This window comes from Tursiops truncatus, chromosome 18 (assembly GCF_011762595.2).
Source record: "Tursiops truncatus isolate mTurTru1 chromosome 18, mTurTru1.mat.Y, whole genome shotgun sequence".
Classification (NCBI taxonomy): Eukaryota; Metazoa; Chordata; class Mammalia; order Artiodactyla; family Delphinidae; genus Tursiops; species Tursiops truncatus.
Genome location: NC_047051.1, coordinates 21,147,450 through 21,170,122, shown reverse-complemented (window position 1 = coordinate 21,170,122; position 22,673 = coordinate 21,147,450). Strand labels below are relative to the sequence as shown.

The following is a 22,673-nucleotide window of genomic DNA, read 5'->3' as shown; positions in this document are numbered from 1 at the left end:
TGAGGATTGCTTATTAATTCTGAGCTTGATTATTGATTCTAGCAAAAACAGTTCACAGAATTACTTTCAGCCTTTCACTTCTCATCATATAATGTCCCCACGTACTATTTTCCAGTATATATATATATATATTTTTTTGTTTTATTTTGTTTTGTTTTGTTTTGGCTGGAAGCAATCAAGGGTGACTTTTAAACTATTAGGAAATACTGAAAGGATTACTGCTGATGACCATGTTTTATTCTTTCATTTTAGTGAACTTTTGGAGAAACTGTGTGTGTCATTGTATGATGTCTTCAGGCCATTGATCATTCACGTTATTCACTTAGAGACTTTATCGGAACTTTGTGGGATTCTTAAAAACGAGGTGCTTGAAGATCATGTACAGAATAATGGTAAATAAGTAGAAATGATCATTTCAAAGGTCTTTTTAATTATATCTATGGCTCAATGAATCTGAAAAAGATTAGTACCTCCCCCCATCCCTATATAAACAGTATTTTTAAAACTTGGGTTGATGCCTTGTCTCTTTTTGAATCAAGATGCACCTTATTCTGTGACTAAATAATAATGGGGAAAGAATTTTTAAATCTGGGCAAAATTAGTAATAAAATAATTATAGCTACTGTTCTTTCTGGCATCTGAAATCCATAGAGAACTGACCATCAGTTTTGGGTTGGGTATTTCTAGTACACTATTACCAGAGTACATAAAGTAATTGACTGTATTGCATAGTCTTAATTTAAAAAACAGAAATTGTTTTAGCATACATACATAGTAATAATTCATCTTTTTTGAAATTACAAATAAAGAAAAGCAATTCTCTGGAGTAGCTCTACTTTATTCATCTAATACATGCTTTAACAATTGGTTTGATTGTCATAAAAAACATGATTTTCCTAGTGATACTTAGGTACCTTTAAGAAATACCCTTCAGGTAATCATTTTACTGGCAGAAATTATTGTCCTTACTTTGACTTTCCTTAAGAGACACTATAGGTTTGTTACTCTTCCCGAGTTTCTTATTCTATTGCATTTAGTTCATTCTAAGATGTACATTTTCTCCCATTTTAATGCCTGTGAATTAAAGATGATTTTTAAAATTAATGTAAATATTTATATGAGTGTGTAATGCCTCCAACTCCCCAGCCCTTGGAAAGCTGATACTGAATCACTGGTGTGTCTTAACATTGATGGCATCTTAGGAATGAAGAAATTCTATACAAACGCATATCTCATTTTATTTATTTATTTGGCCACACTGCACGGCTTGTGGGATCTTAGTTCCCCAACCAGGGATTGAACTCGGGCCCTCGGCAGTGAAAGTGCAGAGTCCTAACCACTGGACCGCTGAGGAATTCCCTCATTTTATTTTTTTATTCATTTTTCTTTGTGAGAATGTTAACAAGTCATTTAATGTCTGTGGGACTGCATCTGCAAAATGGGGGTGATAACCTGATTAATAAGCTGCTTTAGCTATCTGTCAGGATTGGTACGAAGCTATAGAGATACCTTTTAAAAAAACACAAAGCACTTATAAATAAGATTATTATTCACATTAATAATGGAAATTATTTCACAGAGTCCCAGGAAGAAGATGTAAGGGCAAATTTATTTTCCAATTTTAAATTTGAGGAAATTGGAAGACATTTATTAAATTTTTCTAAGGTCATTAAGTCATACCAAAATAGAATACAGCCAGTCCCTGAAGCAAAAGTGGTTTATACTATTACTAGACAATTTTGTAATATTTTTGCTCGTTTAAAGAAAGTATTTTTTAAATCTGAAGGAATGGGTGATTGACCTTTTTTTTTTATCAGCTGAACAGTTGGGGGCATTTGCAGCTGGAGTAAAGCAGATGTTGGAAGATGTACAAGAGCGACTTGTCTACCGAACCCACATCTACATTCAGACAGACATCACAGGCTATAAACCAGCTCCTGGAGATCTAGCGTATCCTGATAAGTTAGTAATGATGGAGGTAGGGTCTTCTTATTTGATCTTTCCCCTACCCCACACAACTTTTCGATATTTTATACCGGTGAAAATAGGATTTTTCTTTTTAATTCTCATTCAGGATGCAAAAATCAAGATAAACTTGCCATGAAATCATAGGAAATAAAAATTAAAAAAAACTGAACAGATATAATTTGTTAGATTGTCCCTCCTTCAAGTTGTATTTTATAAACATTTGATTCGGTTTTCTGTCCTTTTCCAGGAAGCGTGTCTTCTCAATTTTTAAATAGAATTAGTGCTTTCTATGATTGCTCTTTTTTTTGGTAAGTGGCATAGAAGAGGATTAATAACATATAAGCCACCAGAGTTGATGGTCACATAACCATGTGTCGTCTTCTCTCATTAAAAACTCTGGTGGTTGTCTCCTCAAAATTACACAGTGCTGGTGTCCAGTTTATGGTTTGAAGACTTAGGTACATCTCACTAATCTTTCAGTTACATATGTATCTTCATTTTCTTTGAGTGCTGTACAGAGTTAAAATAATGCATAGGGTATTAGTGCTTAAACAGAATTAGAACCTGGAAATTCTTTTTATTTGTTTATTAATTTTTTTGAATGACAAAATCAGGTTTATTGCTCCAGGTTAAGCCAGTGAAGACTGGATATGGGAAGGGTGAGGGGGGAACACAGGAACTTGGTGAAGGCATCCTCCCGGCCTTGGCCTATACTGAGTTCTTGGCACCCTGGGAAGCCAACCAGTCAGTGCGTTTCAGACCTGCTGATCACCTGCCCATGGGCCAGACCCACAGTAAAGTTTGAGGCACAACCCCAGGCTCTGGGGAGCATATCCCTCCTCCCTATGGGGTCACCTGCACAGGTCTGAGCACAGAGGAGGGGTCTGCAGAGATGGCCTCTGCTGGGGCTGTATCCTTAGGAAGGTATCTTGGTGGAGGAGGAGGCTGCCCCCTTCTTGGTGGGGGCCTTCAGCAGCTCCAGCTTCTTGGGCAGACTGGTATAAACATGTCTGTTTCTCAGCCGGATCTAGGGAGTTGTGCTCTCTCCCCTTCCTCCCCTCCTTTCCTTGTCTCCTTTGTATCAGTTTTTACATTCTAGATAGGATACCTGTTTTAATAGTGCTGTCTGATAGGATGTTAGGTGATTGAGTTTACTATACACCCCCTCCCAGTTTAATTTAGTGATACATTTGGTATGTTTATTTAGTCAACACATGGCCAGTATCCTGAGTGTTTTCTTTTTATTATTTTTTAAAATTTGTTTATTTATTTATTTATTGGCTGCCTTGGGTCTTCGTTGCTGCGCACGGGCTTTCTCTAGTTGAGGTGAGCAAGGGCTATTCTTCATTGCTGTGCACAGGCTTCTCATTGCAGTGGCTTCTCTTGTTGCAGAGCATGGGTTCTAGGCACGCATGCTTCAGTAGTTGCGGCACGCAGGCTCAGTAGTTGTGGCTCACGGGCTTAGTTGTTCCGCAGCATGTGGGGTCTTCCCAGACCAGGGATCGAGCCCATGTCCCCTGCATTGGCAGGTGGATTCTTTTTTTTTTTTTTTTTTTTTTTGCGGTACGCGGGCCTCTCACTGTTGTGGCCTCTCCCGTTGCGGAGCGCAGGCTCAGCGGCCATGGCTCACGGGCCCAGCTGCTCCGCGGCATGTGGGATCTTCCCGGAGCGGGGCACGAACCCGTGTCCCCTGCATCGGCAGGCGGACTCTCAACCACTGCGCCACCAGGGAAGCCTGACCTCTTGTTTTAAGTGTACTGCTTCCAGTAAATCTATTTGCTTTGTTTTTCTTTTGGTGAAGGTCAGGGATTTAAGGTGATCTGGCTGTGACATCTGTGTGCCATTTAGGGATTAGCTATACTTTCTGGTTTCTGTTTGCAGAATGAAAGGACGGGCCTGACTGATACAGAACCTGTCTCCTAAACAGTTCTCTGGCTATTCTTTTTGGCAGTAGGTGGTGTCTGTTAGGCCAGGGGTCCCCAACCCATCCATGGGCTGTTAGGAACCAGGCCGCACAGCAGGAGGTGAGTGGCGGGTGAGCAGGCGAAGCCTCATTTGTATTTACAGCTGCTCCCCATCTCTCGCATTACTGCCTGAGCCACCCTCCCCTGCATCTGTGGAAAAAGTGTCTTCCACGAAACTGGTCCCTGGTGCCAAAAGGTTGGGGACTGCTGTGTTAGGCCTTCATTTCTGTATATTTCCACCTTTATAACCAATGTAAATAAGTAGGATTTTCATTGCCAACTTAGTAGTTAGTGACCTGTGTATATTTGATGATATTCTTTAGATAGTGAAAAAGAGTTAAATAGTCTCAGTCCATAAGATAATTTTTAAAAATCTGCTTAAAAAATAACAAACTGTAGCTGTTTTCACATAAAGAGAAAACCTGTAGTTTGAGTTTGCCAACTCCTTGATAAAAGCATTTCTGACATCTAGAATGTACCCAGTCTTAAATATGAATACTTTGTTTCTAAATGGAAAATGGAAAATTAAGCTTCTAATCTGAGCCTTGTATATTTGACTCTCTTCAGCAGATACCTTGTAATGGTTCTGAAATTAGTGGTTCAGAAAAGGCTATGTATGCCTTTATGAGAAGAGAGACACTCTATACCAATTTAACTTTTTCATCTCCATGTGTTGTTTTGGCATAGTTCATTAGTTCATTTATCCATTAATTAGTATATATTTTTTTACCTTATAGAAAAAATGTGTTCCTATTGCTAAACACAGCTGAAAACTACACTTTAATGTTCCTTCTGATTTCTTTATACAGCAAATTGCACAGAGTTTAAAAGATGAGCAGAAGAAGGTACCACCTTCAGAAGCTTTGTTTTCAGATGTTCAGTTAGAAGAAGCAGAGCCTCCTAATAATCTAACAAAATCTGGTATGTCATGATGTTTTAACTTCCAGCTTTTATTCATTCATTTAATAAACTTTTATTGAGGACTTGTCTCAGGCAAGAAAAGCAGCTTGTGCCTTTGAGGAGCCCACACTTTAGCAGGGGGAGATTGGCAAGCCACAGGCGTAATTCAGGGGTGACAGGATAAAGGTAGGCACAGGGCACTCTTGGACCATGGGAAAAGGGCATCAGAATTGTGAAGGGGGATGAACTTTGAGTGCAGGAAGGCTGATTCAGTGAGAGGTGTGGAATCTGAAAGCTGTAGTGTTGATGAGTATGAGAGAGTCAGGTGAAATAAGGTTGTTTTAAGATAGAATCACATGGAGGACGGCATACAGGAATGGAAGACCATGGTTGCTTTGGGGATGTCAGGTGGTTTGCTGAGTTTGGGTACCGGTTCCTGCAGGAAGGAGCAGGCAAAACAGGCCAGCTTGTGATAGGTGTCAGGTGATAATCTCATGGACTTTGAAATTCTACCTAATTGTACCATCAGATTTGCATTTTTAAAAATGTATTGAGCGCCTAGGACTCGGGTAAAAAAATTGACAGAAACGTATGGGATAGCTTGGACTAGGGTACCTGTTAGGCAAGGAACAAAATTGTCCAAGAGTCACCCTGGATAACTGATGAGTTATCTAGACAACAGGCTAGATGAGAAGTAGGGCACCCCTTCTCCTCACCCCTCAGCTGTAAGAGTGACACTCAGACTTAGCTCCATGTGGGACTGACTGGGAGTTGGGGGTACTGTAACTCCATGGGCTTTAAAGAGCCCCAGCTGCCCCCAAATCCCCAGGCTTAGTGCATCATCAGTTTATTCTGAGTCAACTCTGTAACAGTTGACACCCCAAATCCAGACTGCCCAACAGCCTCAGTATTCCCCATCTGACAAAGCCGTTCTATCACGCCTGCCCTATAGGAAGAGAGACCATAGGGAGCTGAAATTTCCTCCTCTGGAATAGAACCCGTGCCGTGTCCTAATACACATCTTGGTCTAGTTAGCCGCTTGAAGAGTTACTGGAGAGACTAGAGTACATTTCTGTCTTACCAACCCTGGCCTTGTACCTTTCCCCAGTAAAGCTTATTCTTTAACTCATGCCTGGCATTACATTAAGGTGTTGTTGGTAGAGCTGTGGAGACTGGTTAGGATGTTGTTGTGTTTTTCCATCTGAAAGGTAAAGGTGGTTTGAACCAGGGCGTTGATGGGGGGGGATGGAGAGAAGTGTATAGATGAGGGATATAGTTAGAAGTTTGAATCAGTAGAATTTGGTGACGCACTAGATATGGGGGCTAAGGAAGATTGAGTAAGATCCATGTGGAACAACCGAGAGATCTGTATTAAATGGATCTAGAGTTATGCTGTCCAATACGGGAGCCATAGAGCATGTGAAATGTGGCTAGTCCGAATGTGCTGTGTGTAAATACACAACAAATTTCAAAAACTTAGTATGAAATAAAGAATAAAAAGTATCTTATTAGTAATTTTTATATTGATTATATGTTAAAATAATGAGATTTTTGATCTGTTAGATTAAATAAAATATATTCAAAGTAGTTCCACTAGTTTTACCTTTTTTAATGTGGCATTTTAATGTGTCACATTTATGATTCACATAAGAGTCCTCTTGGACAGCACTAGCTCTAGAGCTATAAAGAGGCAGCTGATTCAGAGGTAAAGAGTGAGGACCCTTGATGCTTCGGACTTGTATGAGATCAGCCAGGACAGAGAGTAGAGTGACAGTAACAGAAGTCTGGGGAGAGAGTCTTAGGAGCAGATGGAGGGAGGGGGTGCGCTGGGCTGACAGGGGAAGGACAGCCAGAGGGGTCAGAGGGTGTGATTAAGCCAGAGGAGGAGGGGTCGGCAGAGTGATTTGAGTAAAGAGGTGAGAAATAGGAAATGGGAGGATATCGTGGTTAGAGGGTGGGATGCTGAGTTTTCATGATTAAGAGGTGGAATAGTTTGGAGTAATAAGAAGGTCTGTAGAAAGCAATTCTGAAAGAAAGTCATAAGAAACTGTGTCTGGAGTAGGGGGTGCAGGGATGGAAGTGAAGGTCTTTGGAGTTGAGACGGGCAAGGATAACCATAGGGGTCATCCCTAAGGTTGTCGATGCTGTTCAGAATAGACATGGAATTTGGGATGGGAAGCAAGGCTCTGAGTCTGGTGGCAAGGGGAGCAAAAAAGAAAAGAACGAGTGTAATCACTTCTCCTGCTTCCAGAGTATGTCAGAAGTGAGAAAATGAGATTGCTCTGAAGTGAGGCCTTCAAGTGATGTGATGTTCATGTCATGGGAGTAGTGTCAGGTCAAGTTGGTGGAGGGCTCACGGTGTGAGGAGGCCGACGATGAGTGTCTTCAGAACGCATGGGCCTTGTTCTCTGCATGGAGAAGTGAGGGCAGCGGCAGGCTTGCAGAGGGAGGGTGGTGGGGGCCCACGGCGGGAGCCGATGCAGAAGCCCTGCTACCGGGTTTGCTCAGCTCTTCAGAAGAGGCAGCCAGTAGGCACCTTACCTGGCGACTTGCTGTGTAAATAAACTCTCCCCAGTCAGCTATTTTAGCTATTAACTCTTCTTCTCAGGAGAGTGAAAAAATGAACAAGTAGGTTGACTTCTGACTTTGAACTACATAAATACATTTATTGCACTAAACTTTAATTTGGGAGTACCCTTTTGGCTCTTTATTTTGAAGGAGGAATCCCGCAGATATCCTCATTCTTAGCACAACTGAGGATACTTAACCTCCTGAGTATTCCGTGATATAATTTGTCCAGTTTATTCTTTTTCCTTAAGAAATTTTTTTATAACGTAGGTATCTTAGTTTAAAGTAAGGCCTTATGGAAGAGCTTTTTAGAATTCTACAAGTATTACATGCTTTTGAAAAACAACTAAGCTTACAGAACCATGAAGTGAAAGCACCAGCCCTCAGCATTGCCCTCTGCCCTTTCCCGCATAAAGCCACTCTGCGAGCACCACTTCTCCTTCTGAGCATATGCAGATCTAGCTCTTCCTAAATTTTTAAAAATTTTGACCACGCCGCATGGCTTGTGGGGTCTTGGTTCCCCCCACCAGGGATCAAACCTGGGCCCCCTGCAGTGGAAGCACAGAGTCCTAATCACTGGACTGCCAGGGGAATTCCGTCTAGCTCTTTTTTTAAAAAAGGAATTCTGTTCTGCTTGGCTTTACTTTTCTTCTTTTATTATTAAAAAAATTTCAAATAAACAGAATGATGCAATGAATCCCTGTGCCCACCACCCAGATTCAATACTTAACATTTTATTGTAGTATGTATATATTTTTGCTAATCATTTTAAAGTAAGTTATTGTCATCATTGCCACTTTACCTTTGAGTATTTCAGCACCTCTCCAAAAAAAAAAAGGTCATCTTTCGCAGAACCATAAACCATCATTGCACTAAAAAATTTAGTAATGTTTCCTGATGTGCTCTAATACCCAGTCCATATTTCAGTATCCCCTCTTGTCCCAAAGTATGGTCCCAGCCTCACTTTCCTGGCTCGTGTGAACTCTGGTCCCTCCACCAGAGTGATGGTGCGTCTGTTACAGACGTGTCTCTGCTCAGGCACCACCCCCCCCATGCTCCTCCTCATGCTTGCTGGGGCTACCTTTTGGGTGGGGCGGGTGGGGGGAAGGGCACTCAGCTCTGGTCACTTGGGAGTTACATACACTAAGTAGGCCTATAAGTGATGGAGTTGAGCACATGGAAGGCAGGCTGTCAGGCAGACCGGCTTCGATTAATCTTCCTGCTTAACGTGCTTTGTTTTCTTGTCACTCCCCCACCTCCCGCTTGCTTCCACGTGACGGCATCTAGACCTGTCTCCTTTTTATCGGCTGCATGGTATTCTGCAGTATGTGTATACTGCTCATGTAGTCCATGAAGATTATCTATCACAGTTCGGAGAGAGCAACTTGGGCTGAGTGCGTGAGGCTGGAGTGTACATATGTGTGTAGTCACGTGCGTTCTCAGTGTGTTAAATCTCACCTGTCGCTGATTTAGGTTCCCTTTGGCATTCTCGATTAAAGGCGAGGCTAGAGAAAATGGATACCTCCAGCCATTGATAGCTAGTGAGAACTAACAGTTTATAATTGCTATGCAAATAAGACAGACCTCCGTGTGTGAAATGTCGTCTTCTCCATTTGGGATTTTAGGTTCAACCGAATCTCTCGGTCCTAGAGCACAGACCACAATTTCTCCAGCAGATCTTCATGGAATGTGGTATCCTACAGTCCGACGAACTCTCGTCTGTCTCTCCAAATTGTACAGATGTATAGATGTACGTGTGTAAATTCTTACATCTTTACTGTAAATTGCGTGCTCTTTCACTTAAAATATTTGTTTAATTTAAATTTTAAGATCTTGATATAATATATTTTGTTTGGTATTAGATGAGAATAATAAGATTTTTAGATACAGAGATAACTTTAAGATCAATCTAATTTAGAGATTCTTTTTTTTCTTTGCGGTACATGGGCCTCTCACTGTTGTGGCCTCTCCTGTTGTGGAGCACAGGCTCCGGATGCACAGCTCAGTGGCCATGGCTCACGGGCCCAGCCGCTCCGCGGCATGTGGGATCTTCCTGGACCGGGGCACGAACCCGTGTCCCCTGCATTGGCAGGCGGACTCTTAACCACTGCGCCACCAGGGAAGCCCCCTAATTTAGAGATTCTTAACCTGAGCATTCTGTAGACCCTCAGAATCCTCTGATGCAGGGGTCCCCAGCCCCCGGGCCATGGACTGGGACTGGTACCTGTCCGTGGCCTGTTAGAAACGGGGCTGCACAGCAGGAGGTTGAGCGGGCTAGCAAGTGAAGCTTCATCTGCTGCTCTCCATCGCTCCCATTACTGCCTGAGCCACCAACCCCCGATCCCATCCGTGGAAAAAGTGTCTTCCACGAAACTGGTCCCTGGTGCCAAAAAGGTTGGGGACCGCTGCTCTAATGGGCTTTGGGTAGTCTGTGAACACCTTGAAGTTGTGTGTAAAATTTTGTCTGTATGTTTGTATTTGTGTCTTTCTGAGGAAAAGACCTATAGCTTTTATCGTTTCTTATAGGCGTCTATGGCTACAAATAACATTTAAAACTACTGATTAATTCATCTTAGTTTATAGATGAAGAAAAAGAGATGCAGAAAGGTTATGTCCAATGTCACATAGGTATAATATACATTTAGTACTAAATGCAACTACTTTAGTTTTGCACTCAGTTTAAATCAGCTTCCTTAACAAGTAGTTGTCGGACTACATGTTTCTAACCCTGGGCTAATTTTAATTATCTGCTAAAATTAGCAGTACCCTTTTAGTTTTTTTAGCCCCAGCTTATACTGTGCATTTATTTTAGGTAACATTTATTTTAAGCATTCCAGTTTAATGATATGAGTATCAATCCCTGAATGATCAGATTTGTCTACATTTATTTATTGTCAGTGTTAAACCCAAAATAGTTTATAAAAATCAGTGATTTTAATTCACTTTTATATGTTTGTTTGTTTGTTTTGTTTTGTTTTTTTGGCCATGCCGCACGGCTTGTGGGATCCTAGGTTCCCCGACCAGGGGTTGAACACGGGCCACAGCAGTGAGAGCACGGAGTCCTAACCACTGGACTGCCAGGGAATTCCCTAATTCACTTTTAAAAAATTAATTTGATTGTTACAACTGAAACAGGATATAGAGAGAAGGGATTAAATATAATGGTCATGTAATGAATTGTCCAGATGCCACTGTTTCTTAAGAATATGGTTCAGAAGGGTACATGTATATCTCCTCCCACTCTGAGATGCGCTGTACCTCAGAGTCCTCGGGCCTGAGCAAAGTTGCACAGTTGACTCATTCGTTCATTAGAGTGCTCACGACTTGGTGTCTATTTTAAACTGCATCGTTACTGGAGTTTGTGCTTGGAGATTTTGAAATTCAACCAGAAAGTGCCTTTTGCTCAGTTCTGGGACTTTTAGGGTGAGGTCAGATCACCTCTAAAGAATTAGATGTCTCAGCCTTCTGCCCAGCTGCTGAGATCTCTTCCAGAGGGGGGTTTGGACATTGGCAATTTTTCTTCCCCAGGTCCCCCCAGGAGGTGTATTGAATGATGGTGTTAGGTTGGAATTCAGAAACTTCCTACAGTGGAGCCAGGATCCCAAGGGAAATAATGCAGAGCCACATTCCACATAGAACCCATTGTCATCACAGACCCTGGTGAAGCCTCTTAGGTGCTTAACAGGAATTTGAGCCAAACAGGAGGTGGGCCCAAGGACGTTACTCTGCCTGTTTTTATTTTCTGCCCTAGGCCTGCCCGTTACATTTTCACCTAGCTTACATCCGAATCGTCTCCCTCTCTATCTTACCAAGCAAAGGAGAGGAGAGACAAATCCAATGAAAACCCCATCAAGGCTGAGCAGGAGAGAGGGCCTCAATCTAAGCTGCGCATATTCGGTCTTCCTGGCAAGAGGCAGCCCTCATCTCTTCTTACTATACAGTAGCCTCATGAGAAACAGAAGTTAGGGAAGCGGTACAAAAAGCGAATAAAGCATCAGGTATGAGCCCAGAGCCCAGAACAGGGCCTAATAATAAAAATTTTGCTCCTACCCATCCATCAGTTCCAAGGGAACTGACAGGAGTCCCTTCTGAGACCAACATCCCACACCTCTAGGAAGATATAGAAATGGCAGAATTAAATTAATCATGCTTCACATTCTATTTTGTAACCTGATTTTGTTTTTACTTAATTATGTTTTATAAGAATTGCACCACCTCCTATTTAGCATTCTTTGATTTCATGCACAGTGTTCTATAATTTAGATTTACGAGTATTTTATTTGTCAGCCTCCTATCATTGAACATTTAAGTTATTTCCAGGTTTTTTTGCTGTTTTAAATAATATTGTGATGAAGAGCCATGTGCATGAATCTTAGAATACAGCACTGATTTTACTTGGGGTACATTTTTAGAAGTGGATTTACTGAGGCTTTTTTTTTTTTTTTGGCCGTGCTACGTGGCATGCGGGATCTTAGTTCCCTGACCAGGGAGTGGAAGCTCAGAGTCCTAACCACTGGACTGCCAGGGAATTCCTACCGAGGCCTTGTTATAAAGTTGGTTTTATGTATCTAAAAAACAGCCTGTAACATGAGATCATGCTGGAGTGAGGGCTCCATGAGGTCAGAATCACATCTGCCTTGTGAACCTACCACTGTACTTCCAGCATCTAGCACAGAGCTGCATGAAATAGGTGCTCAGGAAATATTGTGGAAGGGTCACATGAGTGTTTTGGGAGATGCAAATTAGGAAACTATGTGCTGGTCTAGAAAGGTTGCATGGGAATAGGAAACTCCAGGAGGAATACTGGTAGTAATAAATTAATCCGTCAGATGAGGGCAAGCAGGCTGTACTCAGAGCCTATGATTTTCCTTTTTTTCTGATTTTGAAGTGCTGCAAGGTGATGTTTCTCTTTTATTTCACCAGAGGGCAGTATTCCAAGGATTATCACAAGAAGCCTTGGCGGCCTGTGTTCAGTCGTTACTTGGAGCATCAGAGTCTATCAGCAAAAAGAAGGTTTGATAGAGTGTTAGATGAAATCTTATCGCCTATAGTAATATTGTGGGATGCAGCATTAACTTACAGGCACAGAAATTTAAAGCCATTTTGGCAGTAGGATTTGTTTAATATGATTTAATTTTGAGGCCCTTTGAGAGAAGCTAGTACTTCACTTTAGTGCTCAATAAAGACTGCTCTATATGAGAGTGCCAGCTTTGCTAAAGTGCCAAAAGTGATACTTAGGTGATAAATTCTATAGGATGAAGGTTTCTTGTTCTAGCCTTAGCAACTGGGAGGTACTGGACTGCTGTTTCCTCGAAATACCAAAACAGTGTTTTCAAGGAAATGTAGCAATTTATAATCATCCCTGCAATGACATTTTAAAGAGTTGAATGGCCTCACTTGGAGGGAATCAGCCAGTCAGTTTGGAAGACAGGCAGTTGTGGCCTGTGGGTTATGTGACTAGAAGTAGTTGCCATGATTTTGTAACTTAGAGTTTTTAATCGAGAAGAAGGGGTCTGGGGCTGAAGGCTGTTGACGTGTGCTTCTCCCACGGCCCCTGAGACTTTTTTCAGAAGGTATGGTTCGGAGTGCTGCTCTACCTTGCTCTCCACTTAGAATACCTGTTGCCACCTACAGGGAGGAAGCTGTCCGGGGTGTGTCCAGCCAGAATTTCATAGCTGCTGGGAGTTTTCAAACCTGTGAACCTTTCTGGACTTCCAGGTTTATAAACTTGGTTTCTAACTTCAAGACTTTAGATAAATTAAAACCAAAAAACAGAAATCTCCTCACAAAAGAATTTGGGACCATAGAAAAGCTCTATCTTTGTGACCACCATATGCTCCCATTCATGAAATCGAGAGTTGAAATGAAATTTTGACAGGGGGACTAGAAGAGAATGGAAAGTTAAGTTATAGACAGGCAGGTTGAAGTTTAAAAAGTATTTCCAAGTCTGAGCTCTCACATTTTTTTATGGTATGGTAGGTAGAATTAGGAAACGCTTGTCTAATATTAGGGAAACGGTTAAGTAAATTGTGGTATATTCCATATAGTGGAATATTACACAGACATTAAATTTAAAAAAATGAAATAATAAAATTTAACTTAAATATGTTAAGGCAAAAAAAAGCACAGGATACAAATCAGATATACGCTATGACTTTATGTAATGACATATGTGTTAAAAAAAAGTAACGGTGAAAGCTTTTGGGTGACTATAGATGATTTTTTCTTTCTTTTCCTTACACTTCCTTTACTTTCCACATATTTTACAGTGAGTATGTATTTCTTAGATTATCAGAGGAAAAAAATGACCTAATTGAAAAAAAAAATTCATATACTTATGTCCTCTTGTACCACTGTCCTCTTTTTAAAGGGGGGAGTGAAAAGCCTTTTGATTATTCAGTCTTTTGCCCTCATTGCCTGTAAGGCTATTCTCTTTTATTAACTCAGTTTCCTTCATATTATAAGGTGCTTAAGTATGTATGAGGAAGCCCTCAATTTGGTAAGAATTAGCTAATTTATTTTCATGACTGAGTTTATGCTTTCTGCCTTTCAACTTTTAAAAAAAGTAGTCAATGAAAATGGCTTAATGTCTTAGAGAATTTCTTAGGGCAAGAAATTCTTCTTACATACTTAAATCGAGTACCTAGTATATCAGTAAACTAACACAAAGCTGGATCACAACAGCTTCAGTAAATTCAATCTATATTATACCATTTTCTCCATTGGAGCTGTTAGTTCTTTTGAAAATAGAGTGAGCATTCAAAATGTGTATCTTTTCCTACTTGGCTAATGTTCTGTGTCCCAGAGCACAGTGAGCTTCCATCAAATAAATCGCACTTACATGTTGATTCTGTGTTTATTTAGGAGGGGGGGAGGCAGGGAGAGAGAACAGAGAAGAGTCACTTTAATAACCTCTTTAAAGTTTATACAGGCACACCTCCTCTCATTGTGCTTCGCTTCATTGCACTTCACAGATACTGCGGGGTGTTTTTGTTCTTTACAAATTGAAGGTTTGTGGCGACCCTGCATTGCACAAGTCTATTGGCACCATTTTTCCAACAGCATATGCTTATTTAGTGTGTCTGTATCACATTTAGTTAAGTCTCTCAATATTTCAGATTTCATTATTATATTATGGTGATCTGTGATCTTTGATGTTACTACTGCAAAAAGGTTACGACTTGTTGAAGGCTCAGACGATAGTTATTTAAAAATACTTTATCGCTAAAGATGGCTAGCATTTTTAGCAATAAAGTATTTTAAAATTAAGTTATGTACATTGTTTTTTTAGACAATGCTATTGCACACATAATAGACTACAGTATGGTGTAAATGTAACTTTTTTTTAAAAAAATAAATGTATTTTTGGCTGCATTGGGTGTTCGTTGCTGCACGTGGGCTTTCTCTGGTTGTGGTGAGCAGGGGCTACTGTTAGTTGTGGTGCATGGGCTTCTCATTGCAGTGGCTTCTCTTGTTGCGGAGCACGGGCTGTAGGTGTACGGGCTCAGGAGTTGTGGCTCACGGGCTCTAGAGTGCAGGCTCAGTAGTTGTGGTGCACGGGCTTAGTTGCTCTGCGGCATGTGGGATCTTCCCGGGCCAGGGCTCGAACCCGTGTCCCCTGCATTGGCAGGTGGATTCTTAACCACTGCGCCACCAGGGAAGCCCTAAATGTAACTTCTATATGCACTGGGAAACCAAAAAAATTCATGTGACTAGCTTTGTTGTGATAATTACTTTATTGCAGTGGTCTGGAAGCAAACCCGTAATGTCTCTGAGGTATGCCTATATTGCTTACTGAAGGACAACTTTATTCTTTTCCTAATGCAGTATAATTTCATTAAAAATATTTTCAAAGTAAGATTGCGTCTTGAGTAGCAGCAAGAAGGAGCAAACATAGTCTAGCTCTTCTTAATATACAGACTCTTTTCTGAAATGAGGGCCATGATTATTCACTATTTTGGGACTGGGTCGGAGCTTGAGAACTAAGCTTGATTCACAAGACTCTTGTGGATGAGTCCTGAGAGGGTAGAAGGAAATGCAGGGCCTCTCCGGGGTGTAGGTAGTCAGTGCTCTGTTGCTGGCCGGATAATCCAAAATGGTAACCCCAAATCATTTTGCATTTGGAGGCTCCTTTTGTACTTCTATATAAATATGAGTATTTCTGATACTCTGTGTATTGAAACCACTCTGACCAAACAGTGAAAGCCAGGCTCCTGAGAGAAACTAGGAAGCCCTGGGAGATCAGAGTCGTGCTCGTACTTGGAGCTTTTAATTCCTGCTCTGTGCTGATACTGGACCACGTGGTTTCTTCTATTTCTGCACCAGGTTAGAGTAGATTTGCCTTCTCTTTCTAAATGCGTTGCTTTACAACCTTTTTGTCTGATTTACTTCCTTGGGTTTACTAAATAGAACAGGTGATAGAGTTAGTAGCAAGATTTTTCCAGATAATTCTAACATGGAAATATGGGAAGAGTTCATCGCACAACAAAGGAGTATTGGTACCATATAGTTAGGCTAAGGGCCGTAGACCTAGATAGATGAATGTTGATTAATAACATGTGTTTTATGTGCGCCTATTTTTATTTCACCTGTGATAATATCCATTTTTCTGTCTTTCAATTTAGACTCAGATTGATGGACAGCTTTTCTTAATAAAGCACCTTTTGATTCTCCGTGAACAGATCGCTCCATTTCACACTGAATTCACCATTAAGGAAATTTCCCTGGACCTCAAGAAAACTAGAGGTACTCCGTTGTCCTGGCTGGCACAGTTGGGTGTGCTGGACCTGATGTGTCAGCACAGGTTATAGGTTTGTCGTATGTTCATCTGCAATTTGCATGCATGCTCTGCTTGCTAGGCGTGTTGCCTGTCAGCATCCTAGCTACATCTAACTCGCTGGATCTTCTTTATGGAGAGAGCTATATCTGAGCATCTCAGCTTGCAAAAGAGGATTACCTCTCTTAGACTCTGCCACATATTACCATAACCAGTTAAAAAGTGAAAAATCACTATAATAACTACCTAAGAGTGTCAGCTAATTGGAGTGATTTTAAACATTGCGTTGGGTTTGTTAGTTCATAGAAACTGAGACAGCCAGCTGGATAAAATAGGAAGAGTACTTATCTAAGAGTCTGAGTCAGGTTCTGTGCCTGGCCCATCATTTCCTGGCTCTTGTGATCTTAAATGTGTGTTTTAGCTTCCCTACCCTGTGTAAAACAAGCAGAATCCGCTTGTCGAGATGCTGTCACCAGAGTATCAATATCATTAACAGTGAAAATAAATGAAAATACATATTAAAGTGCTTTTGTAAGCTTAAGGTGCTTAAATAAACTCAAGTTGTATTATTATTAAATCAGCTGGTTGTTAAGTAATCATGTAGATAGGGACTTTGAGTCGGTAATAGACATGGAATCATCTTGGGAAAGGTGATTCATCCATCCTGATGGTTTGTTTCTGACTGAATTAACAAGCGATGATTTCTAAAAGCTCAAAGTAGTTATTTTCTAAGATGTTGATCTTAAACAGTTAAGGATATACCATAAATATCCATCTCCTTTAATTACTTACAAATTTATCTAAACTTTATCTTTTCTTAACCATTTCCAAGAGAAGTAAGCTCTAACACCTTACGCCGTCTCTTTATGGAATGAATGAATTTCTCGCTTATGTATTGGGGGAATTGAGAAAATTCATAGCCATTCAAATTACTTTCTGTATTCTGTGGTTTAGAGGAACTCCACATAATAGGATTTCCAAGAGGAGCAGGTTCTTACTTTCCTAATGACTGTGTTTATAAAATAGCGGACTTGATTTAACTCACCTGAGAGCCAAATCGTCTCATCATGAGTCATATTAAAACAGCTTATTCTTTTTCTCTTCCTAATGCACTCTCCTTTTCACCACAGGGAATACCTTTTGGTTCTGGTGACATTTATTTATTTATTTATTTTTGGCTGCATTGGGTCTTTGTTGCTGCACACGGGCTTCCTCCAGTTGTGGCGAGCGGGGGCTACTCTTTTTTGTGGTGCGTGGCCTTCTCACTGCGGTGGCTTCTCTCTTGTGGAGCATGGGCTCTAGGCACGTGGGCTTCAGTAGGTGTGGCTGGCAGGCTCTAGAGCACAGGCTCAGTAGTTGTGGCGCATGGCCTTAGTTGCTCCACGGCATGTGGGATCTTCCTGGACCAGGGCTTGAGCCCGTGTCCCCTGCGTTGGCAGGCGGATTCCCAACCACTGCGCCACCAGGGAAGCCCTCTGCTGGTATTTAGATAGTAAGCCTGTATGTTATTCATATACTTTGTAATTTTGTTTTTAAACAGCAGCCAGATTTTCTGGCTTTTGCCCTTACAGAATGCATAATTTTTTTAGTTTATTCTCATCGGAGGCTGCCATCACGCAGCCATTCTGGTTGATTTCCTGCTTTCCTTTCAGTGTGAGGTGTGGAAATAGTGCCTTAACCTTGAGGAATGCCAGGCGCTGATAGTCCTTACTTTATTTAAGTAATGGCACGAAGCAGGGCTGATTTATTTTCTTTCATATTTTTTCTAATTCATAATTTGTTGCTGCTTCGTTCTACTACAGATCCACTGAGGTGTGAGAAAATGAAATACTCTAAAATTTTGGCAAATTTTGGTATAAAGTATGTTTTCCCTAAAACCTTATGAGGGTTATGTAATCCTGCCATATGATCACCTGCAGTTGTTCAGGTTTCTTACAGAAAAGGCAGCAGAAACAAAGAGTCATTTACTAAAGCTTTACTCTGAATCTGATAGAGAGGTGTGTTGTTTGTGTTTTGTTTTCCCAGTAAGATCAGGATCAAGGCAGGGAGTACAGTCTGGTGTGTTCTTGTAAAACCAGGGTTGGAAGCATTTCATGCTTTGCTTTCTCCAGCCTGCCAAGGCAAAGCAAAGAAATGATCTTTTCTGACTATCACTTAATAATACTTGCTATCTTTACTTTTAAGCCTCTAACCTCTCATGACTAACGTTATACCTTATTGCATTTGAACATCAATGAGACCTATTTGTACTTTGCATAGACTCTAATTAGTCTGGAGGTTAAGGGGTAAATATGTCCTTTTGGTGTTTTTCTTCTGGCTGACACATTAGTTTATTCTCTGCTTCAAATGAATAAATTTCTGTGCCAGCCAGATCTTAAACAAAGGAAGCTGGGTAAGTATATGAATTTTTCTTTAAAAACCTATTTAGCATCATAAAAGTAAAGCAGTGAAATTTTAAGGTATTGATTACCATTTATCCTTTTTCTTTTTTTCTATAAATGAATAATTGTGATTAATAGTCATTTTGCAATTCTGAGTTCTAGAAGATAATTGTGTGTGAGTGCTGTAGCCGTTGTTGGCACTAACCTTATCCACTCGTGGAGGTGACTTGGTGGAAATGACACCCCTCTTGCTCTGTGGTAATAGAGAACTAGTGTATGTTTACACACTGAAATAGGAACTTGGCTTCTTGTTGAAACTGTACATGTTCACTGGATGAGTAATTTTGTTTCACAGATGCAGCATTTAAAATCCTGAATCCTATGACTGTTCCAAGATTTTTTAGGCTGAATAGCAACAATGCCTTGATAGAGTTCTTGTTGGAGGTGAGAAGGAGTCTGTTTTCTTGGTGGTGGGAGATAAACGATATTCTTTACATGTCTGGTAATTTCTAGGCACATAAAAACAGGAGGAAACTGTCATCTTCTCTTTAAGGGTACTCCTGAGATAAGAGAACATTATCTTGACTCTAAAAAAGATGTAGACCGTCATCTGAAATCGGCCTGTGAGCAGTTTATTCAGCAACAGACCAAGCTGTTCGTAGAGCAGCTGGAGGAGTTCCTGACAAAGGTATAGACCTTGGTGCATATTGGGTAATTGTGAATTCTTCCCTAGATTGCATTTTGTTCTTTTTGTTTGTTTGTTTTGTTTTTTTAATAGAAATCCATTTTTAATTTAATTAATTAATTAATTAATTTTTGGCTGTGTTGGGTCTTCAGTGCTGCGTGCGGGCTTTTTCTAGTTGTGGTGAGCAGGGGCTACTCTTCGTCGCGGTGCGTGGGCTTCTCATTGCGGTGGCTTCTCTTGTTGCGGAGCACGGGCTCTAGGCACGCGGGCTTCAGTGGTTGCGGCACGCGGACTCAGTAGTTGTGGCTCACGGGCTCTAGAGAGCAAGTTCAGTAGTTGTGGCGCACGGGCTTAGTTGCTCCGAGGCATGTGGGATCTTCCGGGACCAGGGATCGAACCCGTGTCCCTTGCATTGTCAGGCAGATTCTTAACCACTGTGCCACCAGGGAAGCCCCTAGGTTGCATTTTGAATTACCCTCTTATGAAAACCTTGGCAGAAGGAAACAGTAGGGGCTTCCCTGGTGGTGCATTGGTTAAGAATCTGCCTGACAATGCAAGGGACACGGGTTCGATCCCTGGTCCCGGAAGATCCCACATGCCTCGGAGCAACTAAGCCCGTGCGCCACAACTACTGAACTTGCTCTCTAGAGCCCGTGAGCCACAACTACTGAGTCCGCGTGCTGCAACTACTGAAGCCCGCGCGCCTAGAGCCCATGCTCTGCACTGAGAAGCCACCACCATGAGAAACCCGCGCACCGTGACGAAGAGTAGCCCCCGCTCGCCGCAACTAGAGAAAGCCTGCACACAGCAGCAAAGACCCAACACAGCCAAAAATAAATAAATAAAATAAATAAATTTATTTAAAAAAAAAGAAAAAGGAGACAGTAAACCCATGTCTTAATGATTCTGTCTAAGAAATCACCGTGTTTCCTATTATGGAAGGTTTTTGGTTTGGACTTTTAGGTATGCTTGCAGAGTTTTTCAGTTTTAAGAGAAAGTGTGCAAATATTGCAAAGTTAGTTATAGCAGACCTCTGGTTAGCTCTGTTCTCTTTATCCACATTGTAGGGACCTGCATGTGGTCTGGGACTCTCACTTTTCCTGGATTAGGACCTGCATGGCAGTAATCACAGTCCTGTCTATCAGGGTTTCCTGTTACTTAAATGGGTGATTTATTTTCCTCTTTGTTTTACATGCTATTTTTCCCTTTCATTTTGTGTAGATAATTGAGAATTGAAGATTTTATATCATTGTATTGTTAATTACCAGACATATGGATTTATAATAATCTGTCTGTTTCTCTGTCTCCTAGCTAGAATCCATCAACTGGCAAATGCCAGCAAAGGCAAAATCAGATCATGGCAGTTATGACTTTTCCTGTTGCAACATAATCATTTTTTAAAAAAACCTAAGTGTTGTTACTAAGGACTTACCTCATAAAGATGTTTAAGGAGTCTTGAAGTGAACTTTCATTTATTAAGCCTCTACTGTCTGTCCAGACTTGTGTTAGAGGACATTAAAAAAGAATAAAAATATGATAGCCCTCTCTCTCAAATTTACTTATCTAAGTCTTAACTGGGGAGACATTGGTAACTTGTTGCTGGGTCCTGTGATAAAGACAGAAGGTATTAGTTTTTGAAAGTAAGAAATGATACCAAAAAAGCAAATATAGAAATGTTAAACTATTATTTATCATTGAGGTATATTACTTGTTTAGTGGCTTTTAGCCCATTCATCGAGTATTTGGAATGTGTGTGTGTGTGTTTTTCCCCACCACAGAAATATAAAAGGAGGGCGGTGTAAATGTTTTCTCCCAGGTTTTTGATTAAAAAAAAAATGGTGCAAGTATGGATATTTTGTAGGTTACAAACCAGTCATCATAGTTTTTACTGAAATTGTCCTCATGGAAAACTAGTTTGTAGATTGTAGTATTTTGGGGAGAGCACCCACATTAATACTGGTGGGAAATACTGTAGATGAATATTTTGCAATAACAGAGCAGCAGAACGAATCTTCTGATATAAGCAAGTTGGTTATAATGAAATCTGCCATTAAAGGGTTTTTTCTAGAAAAGCACAGTTTTCCTAGAAGTCAAGAGAATGAAAATTCACTGATGGTAGTTGTCCAAGTTGACCTTAGTATAAATTTGGTAAATCTGGTATAACTCTGGGCATTTGGAAGATTCTGGACACTACGAACATTCTTTAAAAATTAGAGGTTTATGTAGAAAATATGTATTCCAAGTCTGAATTATGTAATGGCCCTCCATGGACATGCTGCACGTCTATAGCAAGGACCCCTGTATAGCTGTTCATGCACCTCTTTTTATACTCCTCTCAGTATGGGACTGGGCGAGGGAAAGGCCCTGCCCCTGATCACTGAGAAGCCGTTCTCCCTCACCCGCCTCTATCTGCTCACTCTATGTTGACCTTACTCAGATTATTCACAGTTGCCTCATGTTTCCTTTTACAACCCTGGTCTCTCACTGCTCCTTACTGTTCAGTGAGAATCTTTAGTAGATACTATGGCTTAGAGGACCCGGCATCCCTTTTATGTTATCTTATTCCAAATTTAGGTTTCTTCCCCTGTCCTGTTGGCATAGAGTGGGTCAGAGGTAAAGATATGTACGCACACACACGCACAAGCACGCACACGCGCATTGTAAGCACTAGAGTTCATACAGATATACGTGATCATTTAAGACGTTATTTCTTAGAGTTTGTGGACCAAACATTTTTCACGTTTCACCGGGTCAATGTTACTAGTATTCTGAATAGCAGAGACAGAGTAAATGATTTTAAAACCTTAAAATAATTTTCTTTAAAGGTAATTGTGCAAGTGCAGAATCTTATACCCCTTTTATTTCAATTGGCATTGTAAGGCAGCCAGTTCTTGTACCTTGATAAATGATCACAGGAAAAGCAGTATCCATAGATGCAGAAAGGAAACAGTATTTCATCTTTCATTTGGATGTATGCTTGTAGGTCTCAGTATTTGCTATTTGGATGTAAGCTTCATCAACAAAATGTCCTCAGCTTGTTTCTAAGTTTGGACTGATTTTTAAAATATATATAGGTTTGCCTAATAAAACAAGCTGTGAGAGTGTATAGAGAACGTTCTTAGGTTGTTAGAAGACTTGTTTATTGAGCCTGAAGACTCCAGGTGTGATTCTGGTCCCCTTTCACCTGTTGTAAATTGGCTTTTTTGTTTATGTAGCTCCTTCCTTGAGCTCTCTTTTTTGAGATGCAGTTAATGAAATTTCTTGAGAACAATAAAATTTTAAATTTTATTTTATAAAATAATGAAATTTCTTGAGAACAAGAAAATGGTTCTAGAAGAACTATTGCCTTGTTTCTTGCTCCTTGAAAAATAATCTTTTCTCTCAGTATTTGAATGGCCCTAGGGAGTGTAATACTGTTCTCTAAGTGTTGG

General features: G+C 40.7%; 1 protein-coding gene across 3 annotated transcripts in view; it reads left to right on the top strand.

Moving 5' to 3' along the window:
* COG3 (component of oligomeric golgi complex 3) overlaps positions 1 to 22,673 on the top strand; it is a 57,245-nt gene that overhangs the window by 20,104 nt on the left and 14,468 nt on the right. For all 3 annotated transcript variants that reach the window (XM_019936536.3, XM_073795212.1, XM_019936537.3), the window contains exons 12-19: positions 253 to 392; positions 1,818 to 1,978; positions 4,742 to 4,853; positions 9,026 to 9,150; positions 12,324 to 12,413; positions 16,025 to 16,145; positions 18,913 to 19,001; positions 19,111 to 19,245. In XM_019936536.3, the coding sequence (XP_019792095.1) occupies positions 253 to 392; positions 1,818 to 1,978; positions 4,742 to 4,853; positions 9,026 to 9,150; positions 12,324 to 12,413; positions 16,025 to 16,145; positions 18,913 to 19,001; positions 19,111 to 19,245 (973 nt within the window). The remainder of the gene's footprint in view (positions 1 to 252; positions 393 to 1,817; positions 1,979 to 4,741; positions 4,854 to 9,025; positions 9,151 to 12,323; positions 12,414 to 16,024; positions 16,146 to 18,912; positions 19,002 to 19,110; positions 19,246 to 22,673) is intronic.